Source organism: Filicampus tigris, chromosome 7 (genome assembly GCF_054856515.1).
Source record: "Filicampus tigris isolate MCC_2025a chromosome 7, RoL_Ftig_1.0, whole genome shotgun sequence".
NCBI lineage: Eukaryota > Metazoa > Chordata > Actinopteri > Syngnathiformes > Syngnathidae > Filicampus > Filicampus tigris.
The window spans coordinates 18,189,664-18,207,190 of record NC_141223.1 but is presented as its reverse complement, the minus strand read 5'-3'; the positions used below and the strand labels follow the sequence as shown (position 1 = coordinate 18,207,190).

Sequence of the window (17,527 nt, the reverse complement as noted above, 5' to 3'; positions counted from 1 at the left end):
ACATTCAAAGATGCACGTCTAGAAACATGAATGATGGCACAATGAACACATACAATTACATTTACATAGGTGAGATTTTCAGCAAATAACAGGATAGGTTAAAATGACATCTGCAAATTTAGGAGTGGCAAATGAAATATGCGTGGGAACACTGCTATACTGGAATTATGATCTGGTGTCAATTCACTCACAGTCTCAAATTTGGGGCTGTTTAGTTCAACATGAAACTATTATTCTGTTGGATGCATGATACACAGGTTAATTGTACATTCTGCCATCTTGTGGAAGGGCATTTAACTGTTCTGCCTGTCAATACACCGTGGAACCTCGATTTAACAGGGAAAGGACTCGTCTGTTAGAGCTGAGTGTCCATTACATCAAAGAACTTTTTTTCATGGCCTAAAAAGACTCAATACAATACATAATTGTTGTCCATGAGATTTGAAGGGACGATCTCCCCTGCTAACATAGCTGCCATGCCCGTCCATACTTTGTTGACAACATGGCCGCCCCACTGACTCAATTCTTAGCCTGCTCTAGTCTTCTGTAAAGTCTATTTATCTATGATGAGATGGCAGCACAAGCTGGAATCACATGGCCAGTCTCTGTATGTCGATGGCGACACAGCACCAGTAAACTTTAAAAAAGACTTTGGCAGGCACTGTCCAAGGGCGCATTTTGAGTGGACTGGATGCCATTTTCTGTTTGTTGGTTCCGGGTCCGTTAAATCGAATGACCACTGTACATCGCTGGCAAAGAATATTTTTCTGACTATTGTAGTGAAATTGGTTGGGAATCGCCACATTAATGGGTCACTGTTCTTCGCAGGGTGAGCCAGCACAGCAAGCTGAACCTGATGACCAGCGAGAACCTGTCCATCTGCTTCTGGCCCACGCTGATGCGGCCCGACTTCACCACTATGGACGCGCTGACCGCCACGCGCACCTACCAGACAATCATCGAGAGCTTCATCCACCAGTGCGCGTACTTCTTCTACAACCAACCGCTGGCCGACGGCCTGCCGGGCTCGCCCACCTCCACGCTCCTTTACGGCGGGGGCACCTCGGCGTATTCGTGCATGGCCGGCGGCTACACCTCCTCGCCGGCGCCGTCCCCCCCGACCCCTTACGTCCTCCCGGCCACCCCTCCCGTCATCCCGCATTACGGCCCTCCCATCCACCACCACCACCATCACCACCAGTCTCCGCCCCATTCGCCGCCACCCACCCCCCAGTTGCCCCTCCCCGCCCTGCTGCCGCCCTCCCTGCACCCCCATCATCCCCCTACGGAACAACACACACTGTGAAGCGCCAAGGGATCAAGGGAACCCTAAAAAAAAAAAAAAAAAAAAAAAAAGAGAGATTGAGAGTGCCTCGGAAAGAGATTTGGACAAAGGAACGGAAGGAGAAGCAGGGACAGGAAGTGGGAAGAGGACAGTTAGGGATCTGCAGTATGAACAGGGAGATGCTTTGGGAGAGGGCGTGTGAGCCTCCTGTTGTTGTATAGAAAGGTCCAGACTAGCCTCTTCAATTCCCCTTTTTCCCGTCTCGGTGTCAGTTCAACTGGGAACAACATGGCAATGACGAGTGACGTGTTGCCAGAACCTTTTAGGTGATGTCACGCTGGAGGGACGTCAACTGAGAACACACCATCGACACATTAGCAGCCCCTCCGCCCATTTTGCTTTTACTCAGCTTGAGCCCCCACTGCACACATTTGTTCACTCAAATTCTTATCACTACACATGCACAACAAGCCAGTTTCACTCAAGGCTCTTTGCCAAGCAACGTAGAAAGGGAGAAAACAGAAAAACTCAACCAACCGGATCGGCAGATCGGGCCAAAGGATCATGGCTGCACTCGCGCCTTTGGCTTTCTGTCTACTGCACGCTGCATTATGAAGTTACCGTAAAGGTTTTTTTATTCGGCCCACACCTTAAGTTACCACCTTTTCTGTTGCCAAACAGTCGATGCGTGTATGCGTGCGTGTGTTCTTTTGGCCTGCTGTGTGTGTGTGTGTGTGTGTGTGTGTGTGAGTCATTGCTGCAGTTTTCATATTAAGGACCTTGTTCAAAAAGCACTTTTCTGAGCACTTTGAAGGCACATTGTTTTTTTATATTGGAGCTGTGACTTCACTCTCACTCGCTCTTCTGGGAGCACACCACTGACATCTAGAGGAGCAATCGGAGTATTGCAGCCACTACATGGGCATTGCGCCACCTTCACTGCTTGTTTGCTTTTTTTTTTCTTTTTATAACAGCTTTCTGTTTCTCAAAGACTGCGTTTCCCAACCTCCTTGAGCCAAGGCACATACTTAACGTTAGGAAAAATCTCTCAAATAGTGGATACGCAGGATATCTCACATAGTGGAAGAGCATTTTAATTGAGACTGTCACAATGCATCGCTGGTGTAGATAGATGAACAATGACACCTTTTGTTGTAGTAGATAAATAATATTGGGACCAGTGAAGTGAAATTGGACAATTTGCCTCACACTATTGAGATTATTTAGCTCAAACCTCCAAAGCATGAGGCCGCATTGCAGTAATTGCTTCTCTCTCTCGATTGGACCATTAAAAAACACGCACACACATTTTCACATACCTTAATTGAGTGTAAGGGAATTTACAGTTAGAATATTGAGAGTGGCATCTAGTGGTAGCTCTGATGTGCAGTACTCTAGGCTAAAGCATTGGCATGTTCATTTTGAAATGATCAGCAAGCTGCAAGGCATATGAGGACCACACTGGGGGTAAAATAATAATAATGATAATAATATTACCAGAAAACATTCATAACATCACAAGAATGAAATTGAAAGTGCTCTATAAAAATGTTAATATTGCAGAAATCTTTATTTTTTAGAAAATACTTAATGAGAATAAATTCATATTTGTTTGCAGAAAATAAACAATGTTAAAAGACCCATCTTTTAAGTTTATTAGAATAAAGTGATAGTACTTCCTTTTCTTACACCTTAACTCATTCACTGCCAGACATTTTCAGACCCTCTTTTACTCTAACGTTTGAAAAAAATATAAATAAAAGATTCCTGAGATTGAATGGCTGGACTGTGAAAAGACAAATAACAATTTGTCTTTGGCACTGAATGAGGTTTAATTCTTCTGTTTTTTTTATTGCAAGGAAAAAAAGGTTGTGGTTTTATTAAAACAGTCTTAGTTTTTTTATTGTAATATCATGTTTGTCTTGTGAAATTACAACCTTTTTTTCCTCAATCCTCACAGTATAACAACTTTGATAAAAATACAGCTCGTAGTAGTATTCCGACTTTATACTTGTAATCTCAGTTGAAAAAGTCGAAAAAACTATTATGGCATCATGAGGAAAAAAAACAAGACGTTTTTATTTTGCTATTACCACTTGAGTCTTTTAGGATTACATCTTTTTCTTAATAGTTTGAGGAAAATGGCCTGATGGAATGGAAAAAGTGGACATGTTTTTTCCTTCTTTAGAATAAAATAAAAATCCCCAGTTTTTCTGACATGATCGTATTTGACCTTTCATATTACAGCTGTTTATTTAATTATCGATATACTTGTAAAATTAACTTTTACAGTTAACGAGTGTGCCATAATTATTAGATGAATCACCACTAAAAGTAATATCGGGTTGTATGTGTTAGTCTTTGTATTAGTCTCATAATATTACCACTCCATTCTTGCAAAATTATATTATTTATTTCTGAAAATAAAATGCTAATGTTATGGAGAATTTCTTTACTCCCAACTATTCCTTAAAATTACATCTTTTTTTCTGGTAGCATCGTGATGTTATGCTTTTAAACCAAACTAAAATAAAATTAACTCATGAACAACTTTTATGTAACATTACAAGCAAATCATGCAGGTCACTTTTACAAAATGATTTTTTTAATATGACTATTATTGTGAACTTGATGAATCCCTCAAAATAGCCTATTATAACTTTTCTCTGGTTAAAAAAGCATTTCTCTCGTATTGGTATTACTATTTGGTGAAATTTGAATTCCCATAACATTCAAATAAACTTTGTAGTATTTAAGAAAGTAGTCATAAATTATCTTATTGTAGCACAACTATTCTCAAAATTACAAAATAAAGTGGTAATTAACTGGGGGAAAAAAAAGGATTTTTTTGTTTGTTTGTTTGTTTTGTAATATTATGACTTTATTCTGATAGTATTTCAAGATTTACCTCACAATTCTAGAAATGTATTCTGGTCATTTCTACAAGTATTATTTCAGTGTGGCCCGAATATCCTTGCCAGCCCGATCAAGTGCCGCTGCAGATTTTTGCCACACTGCCCCCACTGGTGCCTTTTTGCCGCTACATCCGCTAGTCTCTCCCATCCAAGTGAGTGGCTCTGGTTGTTTTTTGCCAATAGAGACAGAAACAGACAGCCCATTCATCCGTCAGCATGACTGGAACGGAACATCCCAAATTCCCTTCCACGGCCTGCTGTTACCGTAGAAACCGGTGAGACGGGGCCCGCCGGATCCATAATCCCAACCGCTTTTGAAGTGCGCTTTTTGTGTATTGTTACGCAGATGCTCACCAAGGTCAGTGGAAGCATACTTGCTGGCCCCAAAGCTTTTTCAACAATCACTTAACTCTTACAGGAACTTTTATCACACGACACTACCTATTTACCCTTTTCTTGTGTGTGTGTGTGTGTGTGTGTGTGTGTATACAGTATGTGTGTGCGTTGAAATTATGAGTGTGTATGTTAGACGAGCTGTCCATGGCAGCATCGTGATCCAAACAAAGGTGTCGGCGAGGAATGCAGCTCTCCTCATGCTGACTGCCCCCGCCGGGTAAGCCTGTTTGCTCATCCACATTATTAGGAACACGGGGAGTGGGATGATTACATGGGGGAGAGAGAGAGAGAGGTGTCGACCACTGGTTGTGCGTGTGAAACGCTGAGTTCAATCTGTGTTGAAATGATTGTGAGGCAGCCAAAGACTGGGCAAAAAAGGTGACTGTGCATAAACAATTGACTATTAAAACAGAAACAAATGTGACTTTTTCCCCAAACAATGGTGACAAATGTCTGTTGAGTTCAAATGAAAACAATGGGGGTAAAAGTATATAGAATGAGGTTCTTTATGTTATGTTAAGGTGGGCCCAGGGTCTAACATTTTGCCCTTTAGTAAGTGGTGGTAGAAAAAAAAGTTTCTTTTTATGTTTTTATGTTAATAGTAAAGAAACATGTTTTGTTTTTGTTTTTTGCTTTTGATGCCCACTATAGTGCATGAATTCTTTCCTGCAAAGGAAGAGGAGGGCTTCACCACTTGGACTATTTAAGAGATGAAAAGAAAAAGAAAAAAAAAAGAACTGTTTCGGGGGGTGGGGCCATATCGGGAAAAAAAAACAAGTAATGAAGTACTGTAAACTAAAAAGATAACATGTCAATTTGCTGAGTCTGGTCATTTGTCTCAATGGGAATGGTGTATACAGAAAAGCCTTATTTGATCTGTATCATAGTTAATAAATGAAATCTTGTACAAAGGTGCCTTTGTGTCTCTTATGTTAAAATGTCAAACTAAGAATGTGGACACGGGCTTTCCAAGGTTTCGGGCACTCTCAATTGGCCTATACAGTATAGGTTACAACTGTGTTTAAGTTACAGCTGCTGTGTAATATCGGAGGGGAAAAAAAGTACCTTTAAAGCAATTCAGCAGTGGTTTGATTGAGATGTCCATGTGATATTTTGACTTAAGTACTGTCCAATTTATTTTTGAGGGAATGAAAATGAATTTGAAATTTTACATGAATAAAGTCAAAACGAGGCGGCACGGTGAGCGACTGGTTAGCATGTCCGCCTCACAGTTCAGAGGTCGTCAGTTCAATCCCGGCCCCGGCCTTCCTGTGTGGAGTTTGCGTGTTCTCCCTATGCCTGCGTGGGTTTTCTCCGGGTACTCCGGTTTCTTCCCACATTCCAAAAACATGCATGGTTGGTTAATTGGACACTCTAAATTGCCCCCAGGTGTGATTGTGAGTGTGGATGTTTGTTTGTCTCTGTGTGCCCTGCGATTGGCTGGCAACCAGTTCAGGGTGTCCCCCGCCTACTGCCCGAAGACAACTGGGATAGGCTCCAGCACGCCCCGCGACCCTTGTGAGGAGAAGCGGTTAGGCTAGTGGATGGATGGATGGATAAAGTCAAAAGATAACTTACAGCAACAACAAAAAACAAATACAATTTTTTCTCAAGTTAAGACCTTATTTTTGTAAAACATAAATTATGCTAAAACATTTTATTGATCGGCTAATGATGTACAAATAAGTTATTGTAATTTTAATCAAAACCATTTAAACTTGGGATGTAACAAAATGGTTTGAATCGGAAAATTGATTTTGATTTAAAAGATGAGTGCATCAAATCGAGCTGAATTGTATGGTTCCACTTTAAAATATTTTATAATATGACAATGTGTATCGAATCGCCTCTTATTAAAGAGATATATACTGTATTTGAAGGAAATGACACATTTATGGTACTGACAAGTTCATTCATACTGTAAAATGACAAGAAACGCATTGCATCGTATACCTTTTCGAAGTGAGCCAGACCATATCAAATTGGGATCCCACCGAATCGAACTAAATTGATTCATATCGCACCCCATGTATCAAGGGGTATCAAATTGTGTTTTACTGGTGAGGTGCACACCCCAAAGTTAAACATCAAACACTCCTTAACTGAATTCCTGATTTCCCTCACAGAATTTGTAGAATATATCTTTATAAAACACTTTGTTGTTTATGATCACAGTGTCGAACTTTGCTATTGTTTCTCATAAATTACCAAACACCCCTACCCCTTTGCAAATCTCAACAGGGTTCAATTTTGACAAGTATTATTAATGAAAATCCACTTTAAATTGATACTGCCCTAAGAGGAGTTTGAAACTGCCTATGAATGCCACAAGATGGCAGCTAAGCACTTGGATTACACGTTTAGATCTATTTACCAAAGTCTGTAACAACACATAAAATCATCATTAAAAAAAAAAAAAAAAAAGCATCAACACTAAGCACCTTAGCATGTGCACAATCATGAAGCCATATTATATAGACGACTACATTCAGCGGTTAAATTAGTCAACAAAGTTAATACAGGATGAATTTTAGCTATCCTAAATAACATACTAGCACGTACTGACATATGTCATTACTCATGGGTAAACAATTAAACCACAATGCCACTGTGCAGATGATGTGGAGGCCTGGCTGCCATTTGACGTGCCCTCGTCTGCCCTTTTCATTGGGTTGTAGCAAAGGAAATCCATGTGCATGACCTTTGTGTTCTCTCTCTCTCTCCCTCTCTCTCTCTCCCTCCTTCCCTCTCTCTCTCTCTCTCTCTCTCTCTCTCTCTCTCTCTCTCCCTCCCTCCCACTCTCTCTCTCTCTCTCCCTCCTTCCCACTCTCTCTCTCTCTTTCTCTCTCTCTCTCTCTCTCTCTCTCTGTCTCTCTCTCTATCTCTCTCCCCCACTCTCTCTCTCTCTCTCTCCCCCACTTCCTCTCCCTCTCTCTCCCTCTCCAACCTGGCACGTGAAAAGGTCAGGCAAGCTTACACACAGGGCACATGACCCTTCAACTTTAACCTTTAAGGTGTTGCGATGGACAGAAAGTTATCTCAGGAATGCAATGATGCATTTACTGAAAATTATTATGTACAGCTACACCGACAATACAAAAAATATATATGCCCTTTGCAAAGACAATTAAAAGATCAAATTTAAAATTGACACAAAAATATTGTTCTAATATATATTGGAAATTAAAGTGAAAACACATTTAATTGATTAAAAAAAAGAAAGAAAGAAATGACATTATGTTGCTCAGTTTTTGGATATTTAACAATGTTTGTGTGTGTTAATTTGCAGTAGTTTGAAACTCAATAGAAGGAGGGATTACTAAGATTTTGTCTGCCATTTAGAGTACATGAGTGGGAAAAAAATACTGTATTAGGAACAGCGCTCAATTTCATACATTGCATGCATTCACATCAAGATAGTAAACAACACACCAGTGCAACACAGTACTTAATCATCTGTATTCAATTTTACAATTCTGCACCGCTCAGAGACGCAGCATCGAAAATGAGCAGGGGATTTATTGTATAAGTTTAATTGAGAATGATATCGCATTTTATTTGTAGGCACCCTAAAACCTAAGATCAGGTCACAATACAAAGTACAATAATAATACACAATCTCAACGAATAGAAGGACAAATGTAATTGTGGTAGAATTACAAAATTTGCGTGGAATTTAAGCTTATATCTTTTGACATACTGCATATTTTCCCCATAAATACGGTTCTACTCGGTGTACCAAATCAAATTTCCTGTGCATGTAATGTATATTTTTTCCACTAGGGGGCTCCCTCGCCCCACACGCCTAAAACTAGTGTTTTGGAGGCCACTTCAAGTACTGTTGACTTCTTTCGTCCGGGCGATGGCCACAAACAGAAGCTCATTGATTGGCTCAAAGATGCGCAATTGAGTCGGTCCTGTCGGCGAGGCAAGAAGATGAGAACATGTCGAGGCCTCCGTCTAACTTCAAAAGGTGGGGCGAGTAACATAAAGTTCATTTGCAGTGGTTACCACAGAGTTCACACTTTGTACTTAAATAGACACTTATGTTAGACATAATGTACTGTACTGACCGGGTTCCTTTACCCAAATAAAAAGGGAAAACAGTACAGTCTCCATGTACTTAAGTACGAAAGTAAAAGCGATTTTTTTTATTGACAATTACCTGTTTTCATAATATCAGCAACAAGCTCGCAAGCTTTTTTTTTTTTACTTTCAAAAACCTGTTCCCATACAACAAAATCCAATCCAAATGAATTTATACAGCACATTAAAAAACAACAGGGTTGTCCAATGTGCTGCTCAATTCATTTAAAACACACAGGATATAAATCTATGTAACATTTCAGAAGATAAAATCAAACAATATAAAACCAATAAAACACAGCGTGCCAGAGTAGGAAAGAAAGAAATCAAACACCAGGCCTGCATCTCTTGGTGAGGGAGCACCAAGGAGAAAAAGTGTTTTTTAAGAAATGATCTTAAAACTGCAACGGTGGGGGTTAGTACCATAATTTGGGGAGTAATTACCACAAAGGCTCTGTCTGCTCTGTTCGTGAACAGGAGAGATTTACTGTATTCCATATTTTATCTGATGTTGTGGTGAACTGACTACAAAAACTAAAAATAGCAAGAAAACTGGAATCAAATACACTTGACCAAAATGTGCTTTTTCAGATTAAACATAGAGCTTTTGAACGCTAATTTTTATACACTTCCTGAATCAAGTCTCCACCTGTGCAGTCAGAGGGTGGAATCGTCCATTGCATGAGAAGGGAGGGGGAGAATACTCAAAACAATCATGATAGATTAGGCATTTTGATTTCGTTTTAAGTGACTGATTAAAGCCTAAAACCATAATCATTGTTTAAATGGAAGAAAACGTTTTTTGTTTTTTTGTTTTTTAATGAGATGTGCATTGGCCCTGGAAATCTTGGGGCCTCAGGCAGATGTCTGAGTTTGCCAAATTATAAGTTTGGCCCTGTGCACACCAACACCAGCAGACATTCCATTAGCGTCTTTCTCCTTGCCATTAATTCTTAAACAGTTGACTCAGAATTTCATAGTGACACTTGCCAATTTGCATTTTTGTGGTGTCATTATTGCCGTTTTCATTTGTGTTGCTCAGTCACACTGCGTCAGTTACACTTCGTTGTTGATTAGTATCACAGCACCCGTGGACACAATACTGGATATCAAATTAGACTTTTTGGCCCTTGAAAACTTTTTTTTTTAATTCACTGGATTGCATCATACAATTTCAGTTCCATCTAAGTCGCAACAAGTCCCACAACTGTTAATTCTTCCCCCCTGTACTCCAAGGCTTTCAAAGAAGCGTTGAGAAGGGAGGAAGGCGACACGATGATCCACCATGACGAGTCGAGGCACGTAGCCGTGCTCAAGCGTGTCTTTGTGCGACTTGGAGCGCGCAGCTGTGCCGCCTATTGAATTGTGATGCGGGCCGGCCACTACAGGTGGAAATGCTCTTATCAATACGGCCTGTCCGAGGCTGACCGCCGGCCGATCCGTCTCATTGATGATTTCAGGTGCCCCTCCCCCCCCTTCTCCCCCTGGCTTCCCCCGTGGGAGTGCCATTGATTCATGTCTGGGACATAGTGGTGCTATTTCCATATTGATACCTGGATGGATGACGACGCTCCAGGAACAAGCTGCTGCTATTGAGCTGCTTCGCTTGATGGGTTTATGCCCGCTGCTCATAATAGCTCTTCTTCTAGGACATTTATTTATGCAAATGCACTACAATGATGGGGATTATTTAGTGACTTCATGTCTGATATTTATTGATACACAAGTAAAAAATGGAACTGTGTTGTGAGATGGCACTGCATACCTGTATATAATCATTAGGTAAAGGGACGGAGCCACAATGGAATTTTTGTGAGTAATTGTTGCTCCCTTAAAAATGATTATCATTTCGTTTATTAATAGAAAAGACTTTAATGGCATTTTAAATTATATCTTCAAACATTGCTGCACCCAGTGCTGGTTTCTGATACTAGTGGGAAACTCCCTCTGGCTACGACCAATGTCGCAGTTAGCGCTACAGAGACTACGTGTGTGTGTGTGTGTGTGTGTGTGTGTGTGTGTGTGTATATATATATATATATATATATATATATATATATATATATATATATATATATATATAAAAAAACCCGATTTATGTGGCGACATGTCATGACACAAATAGACGTCATAAACTAGGCAGCGCGGTGGACGACTGGTTAGCACGTCTGCCTTACAGTTCTGAGGTCGTGGGTTCGATCCCGGCCCCGGCCTCCCTGTGTGGAGCTTGCATGTTCTCCCAGTGCCTGCGTGGGTTTTCTCCGGGTACTCCGGTTTCCTCCCACATTCCAAAAACATGCAGGTTGATTGGACACTCTAAATTGCCCCTAGGTGTGATTGTGAGTGTGGATGTTTGTCTATGTCTCTGTGTGCCCTGCGATTGGCTGGCCCCGCCTCCTGCCCGAAGACAGCTGGGATAGGCTCCAGCACGCCCGCATCCCTTGTGAGGATAAGTGGTATAGAAAATGGATGGATGAATAGTTTCTACCATCAATAAAAACATATAATGTTCATGTCACTGAACACAGGAATAGGCTTGCTCCAAAAGTGTACTTTTGAGCTGCGTCTCTGAGCTTTGCCATGATTGTTCACCTCTGCTTGTGTATTTCCAGTGAGTTGCCCACCAGACGTATGGAGTTATACGCACGTATATCTATATACACACGTTCATTTTTGCCATAGAGACAGAAAATAATGTGAAAACGTCATGGAGAAATCAATGTATTCAAATTAATCTCACTGCGGCGAGGGTGATGAGCATAAAAATACTTCCTGTACCACGAAGACTAAGATTCATTTGCAGATCACAAACCAATAACGCGTTCAAAGGTGGTAACATGATCCAATATTCGGATGAGAAAAGGGGTAAACCAGGGATTTTATTTGGGCGTTTAAACACCAGAATGAAGAGCATATCCAGGTTTTTGCGTGCATTTAGATGGCCTTTTAAAATCTGAATCCTGCCAATATTCATGTTTTAAAAGCATTATTGATTGCATGTAAATTTAGTCGATGGTTAGCGCTTCAGTATTTTCTCAAAACCTTTAGATCTGTGCAGTGACAACAAGAATTTCAAGTTTAGTGATGTTCCGCTCAGCCTTTGTTTCCACTAGTTTTGATGCTGTGTTTAGTCCTAGTTTGGCGAAACTATGGTAAACCTAAACAGACATGGGCATTCACATCTTTTCTGTCCTCTCATGCTGTCAACCACAAATCAAAAATAGATGTTGTTGGATTTCCGATTGGATGAGAAAATCTGCGCTTGAGAACAGATCAAATAAGCTTTTTCACTTGATTGTTTTGATACTCATGGCAGAGAAGAAATATTTTCTGTAATTATGACTAGGGATGTCAATAGATTTAAAAAATTGAGAGATTAATGATCTGCAATTAATTGATCTAATTAATCTATGTTTTAATCTCACTTAAAAATTGCTGAGAAAAGCCCCAAAGCCTCCCCAATGTCTGTATGCATGTAACTGTATTTATTTAAGGTGTATATCTTTTTTTCAATTACCAGTTGCCACCTTGAGTCGTTTTCGCATTTATCAGCCAAGTCCCTGGTTTCTGTTTTCACCACAATCAGTGCAAAATGCGTTGAAGTTTCACTCACCATCAATAAAGTGTGCAGTCACCTCCAAATAACCGTGGCTGCGAGTTGAGGCCCAGTGATCTGCGGTTATAGCAAATTAGTCCAAATCCTCCACCAAAACATCAAGCTTGCTTTTCTTTTCACCATCATACATCTTGCTGATTTTAGTCATCACTGCAGTCCTGCACGATGGTTTGCGTGATGGGTCATTGGACGCTGTTTGAAGCACCTCAATGAATCCCTTGTCTTCAACTATGTTGATCGGCCTGTAGTTCATCGCTGTTCACTTGGCAAGAACATTCGTCAGCCCGTCGGTAGCTGACTTGCTCATACGCGAGCTGTTCTCGAGTTTAGTGTGGTGAAGAGCTTTGCAATGGCTCGCTATATTAGCATCTTGGTTGCTATCATTAGCTGTGGCTTTAGTCACGGCTGGTTACTTTGTATTTATGTGGTAGGCTTCAACTGCTTCTTTGGTAAGCAAAGTCTTTCTTACAAAGAAGGAATATCACTTTCCCTTTATCAGTAGTGCCGTCAGGGCTTTATTTAGATATACCATTCATCAGACCAACAACTCTCAGATGCTCCTGCATTTTCACGTCTTCTCTCTGCTCCTAAACATGCCCTCCCACCTACAATAGGAGCCTAGCCCCAAGCATCAAAATGGATCTCATCATCATACAGAAACAGTAAAGTTAGAGATTAAAAATGAGATCAATGCGATTAAAAAAAAAAGGATGCTTTAACTCTGACCTGTAATTAATTGATCGCAATTAATGCACTAATTCTAATTATGACATTACTACTGTGTTAGCAGAGGTTTCTCATAGACTAGAATGCGCTTGGACTTACAAATTCCGGTTACTTTGCCGCCATAATAGGAATGGAACTCCCTCATAAAACAAGGGGCCCCTCTAGTTCTTCCTCAGACTGCACTGCATTATTGATAGAAACCAAGGGCATAGAGGACGGGAATAGAGGCTGCTCATATGAGTCGGTTACACATCCAACGCCATTGTAACTGTTCTCTGTTGACAGCAGCGCGTCTCACCCAAGGAAATTTAAAAGGCCATCTCTTAAATAAATGCCCAGTACGTTCTGCATCCCCTGACAACTATCCATTTATTTCTATATCGCTTATCCTCATTAGGGTCACAGGTGAGCTGGAGCCAATCTCAGCTGATTTAAGCAAGACGTTGGGTACATCCTGGAGGGGCTCCCGCCCAATTACAGGGTACATATAGACAAATGAGCATTAAGAGTCACATTTACGCCTCTGGATAATCAAGAGTCTCCATTGAAGCTAACATAAAGCGGCATGTTTTTGTATTGTCGGAAGAGGCCACACAAGCAGAACGCAGAATAGGAAGGCCCGAGATAAGAGTCGAAACCTGAAACTCAACCTGTAAGTCAGACATGCTGCCCACCTAAGCACTACTTCAGAAAAGCCTTCAATGTTGTTCATTGGTGTGAAACTGAAATCATCATGCTACAATTTTTGCCGCTCAATACTCTATAACAGTTGTGTCAAGCTAATATTTCTCACAGGCCACATTGTAGTTATATGTTTTCGAAGAGGGCCGTTAAGATTGTGAAACCATAAAAAATGTATAATTGCCTCATCTTGTCGTTACAAGAAATTTATTGATAACCGGATCTGAAATCACACGTCGGTTGTTTATTCACCTATTGTTCAATTTATTTTAAAATAGGTTTGCTTGCAATATCTCTGTGTTAGTGAAAGCGAATACACAGTGCGGGCTAACTGAGTTTTTGTCATTTTTTAGAAGAGTCATTTAAAGTTTCATGATTGCTGCCCATAATCCTTTAGTGCAATCAGACGCAGAGTTTTGCGGTAACAACTCTCACCCTAACATATTGCGGCACATTTTGTGTTGATGCTGTTGAGCTGTGTATCAAAAATGAAAAAAATTTTCATAGCAGTGCAATATTTAATACAATACTTGAAGTCAGCATTCATCAATTTTTTTACTTTCACACCTTAGCACACAAGCAACATGACAGAGAAGTAATTGTTTATCGTACCATACACAGTCATGGGTTCACAAAAATAAAATGCACACCTACACCGATTTTGCCCAACATGTGCATAATACAAAAAGAAAAAAATCTTTTAGAATTGTGAAAAAATATGAGATTGTTCTGTCATTGCGCTTCTTAGAAAAGAGTTGATTGAAAGAGCCGTCGATCTGTCTGGTGGCTTGCGAATCAGTGCATGCGGTACAAGTACCAGTAGACTATGAGATAGTACACGAGCAAAGAAAAAGGCATTTTCTGCTAAATGAATCTCAGCAAAACATTGCTTGTATTATGAGTGTGTTGTTCAAGGTTCTGTATGTGCGTGCGCATTTTTCTGCCCCGAGTTCTCTGTGGCTCAATTTACGATGTTGGTACAGATTTTGGCGACAAACATAGCCCGCCTCTGGCCCCCCGGCCTTGAGTTTAATGCCTGCGCTAACCAATTAAGGTTCCCACAGAAACATATTGGTGAGTAAACACCTCGCTGGCAGCGTCTCTGAGTGTATCTTAGGTAAAGAGCGTTGTGTGGCGACTTAGATGTCTTAGGTCGGAAAATTAAGGGCGTGCCTTCGATGAGCCCACAGAAACACGAGAAGGAAATGACCTTTTGTTCTCCGTACAGAAGCAAAGGCAGAATGATATTAACATTTAAATCAGGTCAGCCAGTAAAATGTGCCACAAGGTTGCATGACAATCAGCATCGTTTGTCAGTCAAGAGTTTGCCGATCGATACTTTGATAAAAGTGCTATAACCCGCAAGTGTCCTGCCTTGTTTAGCCGTGACGCTACTTTTTTTTTTTTTTTTTGCCGTGTTATCCGCAGTATGTCTTTATTTTAAAGTGGTTACTATGTCCTCTCAATGGCTCAAGTGCACACCCTGCATAATGCGCAACAACTCCACCGAGAGCTCCGAGTTGTGAACCCAATTTTGAAGACATCCTAATTTAAAGGACAAGGAGACAACAGCAGGATTCAGCGGGACTAAAAAAAAAAAAAAGAATAAAAGAGCCCAACTGCTCCCCCCTTGCGCTTGTAGGGTCACTGCTTTGAGACAGGGACATGGGCTGGAGGTCAATGTGACGGGGATCAGGGGCGCCAACATATACACGTGCTGATTACCTCCCCTCAAGTGGAAAAAAAATGCAAATAATAAATGTATGAGCAGCGTGCTTGTTTTTGTGCTTGATTAATTATGCCGTTTAATTCCACATCCACCATGCTGCTCCTCCATATAATTTCCCAGTGGTCTCGGCTGTTTCTTCTCTCACTCTCTGCTCCTTCCTCCCTCCACCCCCCTCTGCTCATAGCAAAATGAATCATGGAGCCGACCGTGTGCACCCATGGGAGTGCGGTGAGCCGGCGGAGCCAGGCTGACCAATCGCGGGCATCGGCGCAAGGCTCGCCGATGGAGGGAATCTCCTCCACAGGTTAAAGTGTGTACACACGTGCCAATTTTTAACATCTTATCTGAAATGTGGTCAATCTGTCACGGCGAGGGTATGATCGCCGTGCGATACTTACCGCTGCGATAAAATGCGTGGTAGGCAGGGCTGTAGTCAAGTCCACCTTGATCGAGTCCAAGTCAAGTTCGAGTCACGAAGGTCAAAGTCCAAGTCAAGTCCGAGTCCACAAGGTCCGAGTCAGAGTCCAAGTCCAAGCACAGATGAGAACAGGAATAAATCTTAATACAGAAAAATATGACTTTTACGACCACAAAATTTGGGAAATTTCATTATGTTCAACACTCAGCTTAGATGGCATGGAACTTTGCTTTATTAACCGCGTGTGCAGATAAACAACAAAAACAATTACTGTACCTCTTTTTGTGGTGCCGCTAGAGGGTAACAAAGTTCAACTCGGTGCCTAATGTGTCCGAAATTGTCTTCTTACAAGTTGCTTCAGGTTTGTTTTTTTTTGAAGACGTCACGCCAGTTCTCAATGGTTGGTAAAACCAAATTTTGTAACCTCGCTGTTGGCTGACAACTCTGCGCTTTGGTGCTTAAAGTCATCTTAACCAATCAGATGCCTATTTTGATCATCTCAAAAATGTTATTTTTGACTCACGTCTGGACTCTAACACTTTTTTTTGTTGTTTTAGACTTGATTCAGACTCCTGGGCATTTGACTTAGACTTGTCTTGGACTCAGCGACTGGTTTCGCAAAATATTTTTATAGACTCCTTAGACTATGTTTTAATTCCTGAAAATTAACGTCCTTCTTCAACAATATAGTCATTCAAACATTCAGATAAAGCCCTCCCCCCTTTCAACGGCAAAGAATTGGCTAGTTTTTCTCTCTGTTGATGAATGAGGTAAAGTGTTTTGTTGCAGTCGTTTGTTCCTGTCAATTGGGGCAGAAAAATTAAAGAAATATCGAACAAATTATTACAGATCTTGGGAACAAATAGATAAATAAAACTGCTGGAATGGGGATTGCGGGTGGTGGTATGCATGGTGAGCAGAAAGTGAAGAAAGGTTCGGGTGGTCTTGCCAGTGAGTGTTTTTTTTTTTTTTTTATAGATAGTGATTTTATTGTTTTATTAATTAAAAGATGGACGAGTAAGAATACAAGTAAAAGCCTAATACATCTCCATGTTCTTGTTCTACAGTTCCCCCGCTGCTGTGTTTTTAGCAGGAAGCCTGATGGGACCCTGACGGCGCTCGTCTTCCCAGCCCGGCCAACCTCCTCCTCAGCCTCTTGACAGTTCCAGGTTAGAGCCTCTCTCCACTTTCCCCCTTGGCCCTCATCTTCTCTGCCCTCCCGCTTTCCTCTTCGAACCTCCCATGGGGCCGCCCGTAGAGAGCGCCGCTCAGATCCAGAGCCCCCCGCCAAAGCCCGCCCTAATCCTCCCCATCGATCGCCCTGAGAATTTCCCTTCCCGGCGCAGTGGGCGCCGCTCGCCGCCATTCGTACGCCTCGACCGTGAGCAGCCAGCTCTTTTCATTTGGAGACAAAATGGGTGCAGGCACATTACCTGCGTCCTCTCTCATCTTCTTCACGCCGCTTGATGAGGTGGTTATAGCAGGCGGCGTGTTGCTCGGCTCTTTCTTCAATTCAGTCGGACGTGACTAGTATCCCTGTAAACAGTTTTCTCTAACACCACTTACTCCGCATCGCAGGGATCTCTTGTGTAAGTGTACACCAGCCCAAATTACACCATGCACTGCAATTTGGTACAGTGCAATTTTTGGTGCCTCCACTGCCAAGGGGAACAAA

The 17,527-nt window shown here is 41.3% G+C and overlaps 1 protein-coding gene and 1 long non-coding RNA gene across 2 annotated transcripts in view; both read left to right on the top strand.

Moving 5' to 3' along the window:
- Positions 1–5,511, top strand: part of arhgap35a (Rho GTPase activating protein 35a) — an 80,608-nt gene extending 75,097 nt beyond the window's left edge. The window contains exon 7 of the mRNA XM_086035029.1: positions 829–5,511. Within this exon, the coding sequence (XP_085891155.1) occupies positions 829–1,306 (478 nt within the window). The 3' untranslated portion in view covers positions 1,307–5,511. The remainder of the gene's footprint in view (positions 1–828) is intronic.
- Positions 5,512–8,388: 2,877 nt separating this feature from the next.
- Positions 8,389–17,004, top strand: LOC147144985 (uncharacterized). Its single transcript, XR_015087372.1, has 3 exons — positions 8,389–8,569; positions 15,619–15,744; positions 16,920–17,004. It is a non-coding gene; the product is annotated as an uncharacterized LOC147144985 (long non-coding RNA).
- The last annotated feature ends 523 nt before the right edge of the window (positions 17,005–17,527 follow it).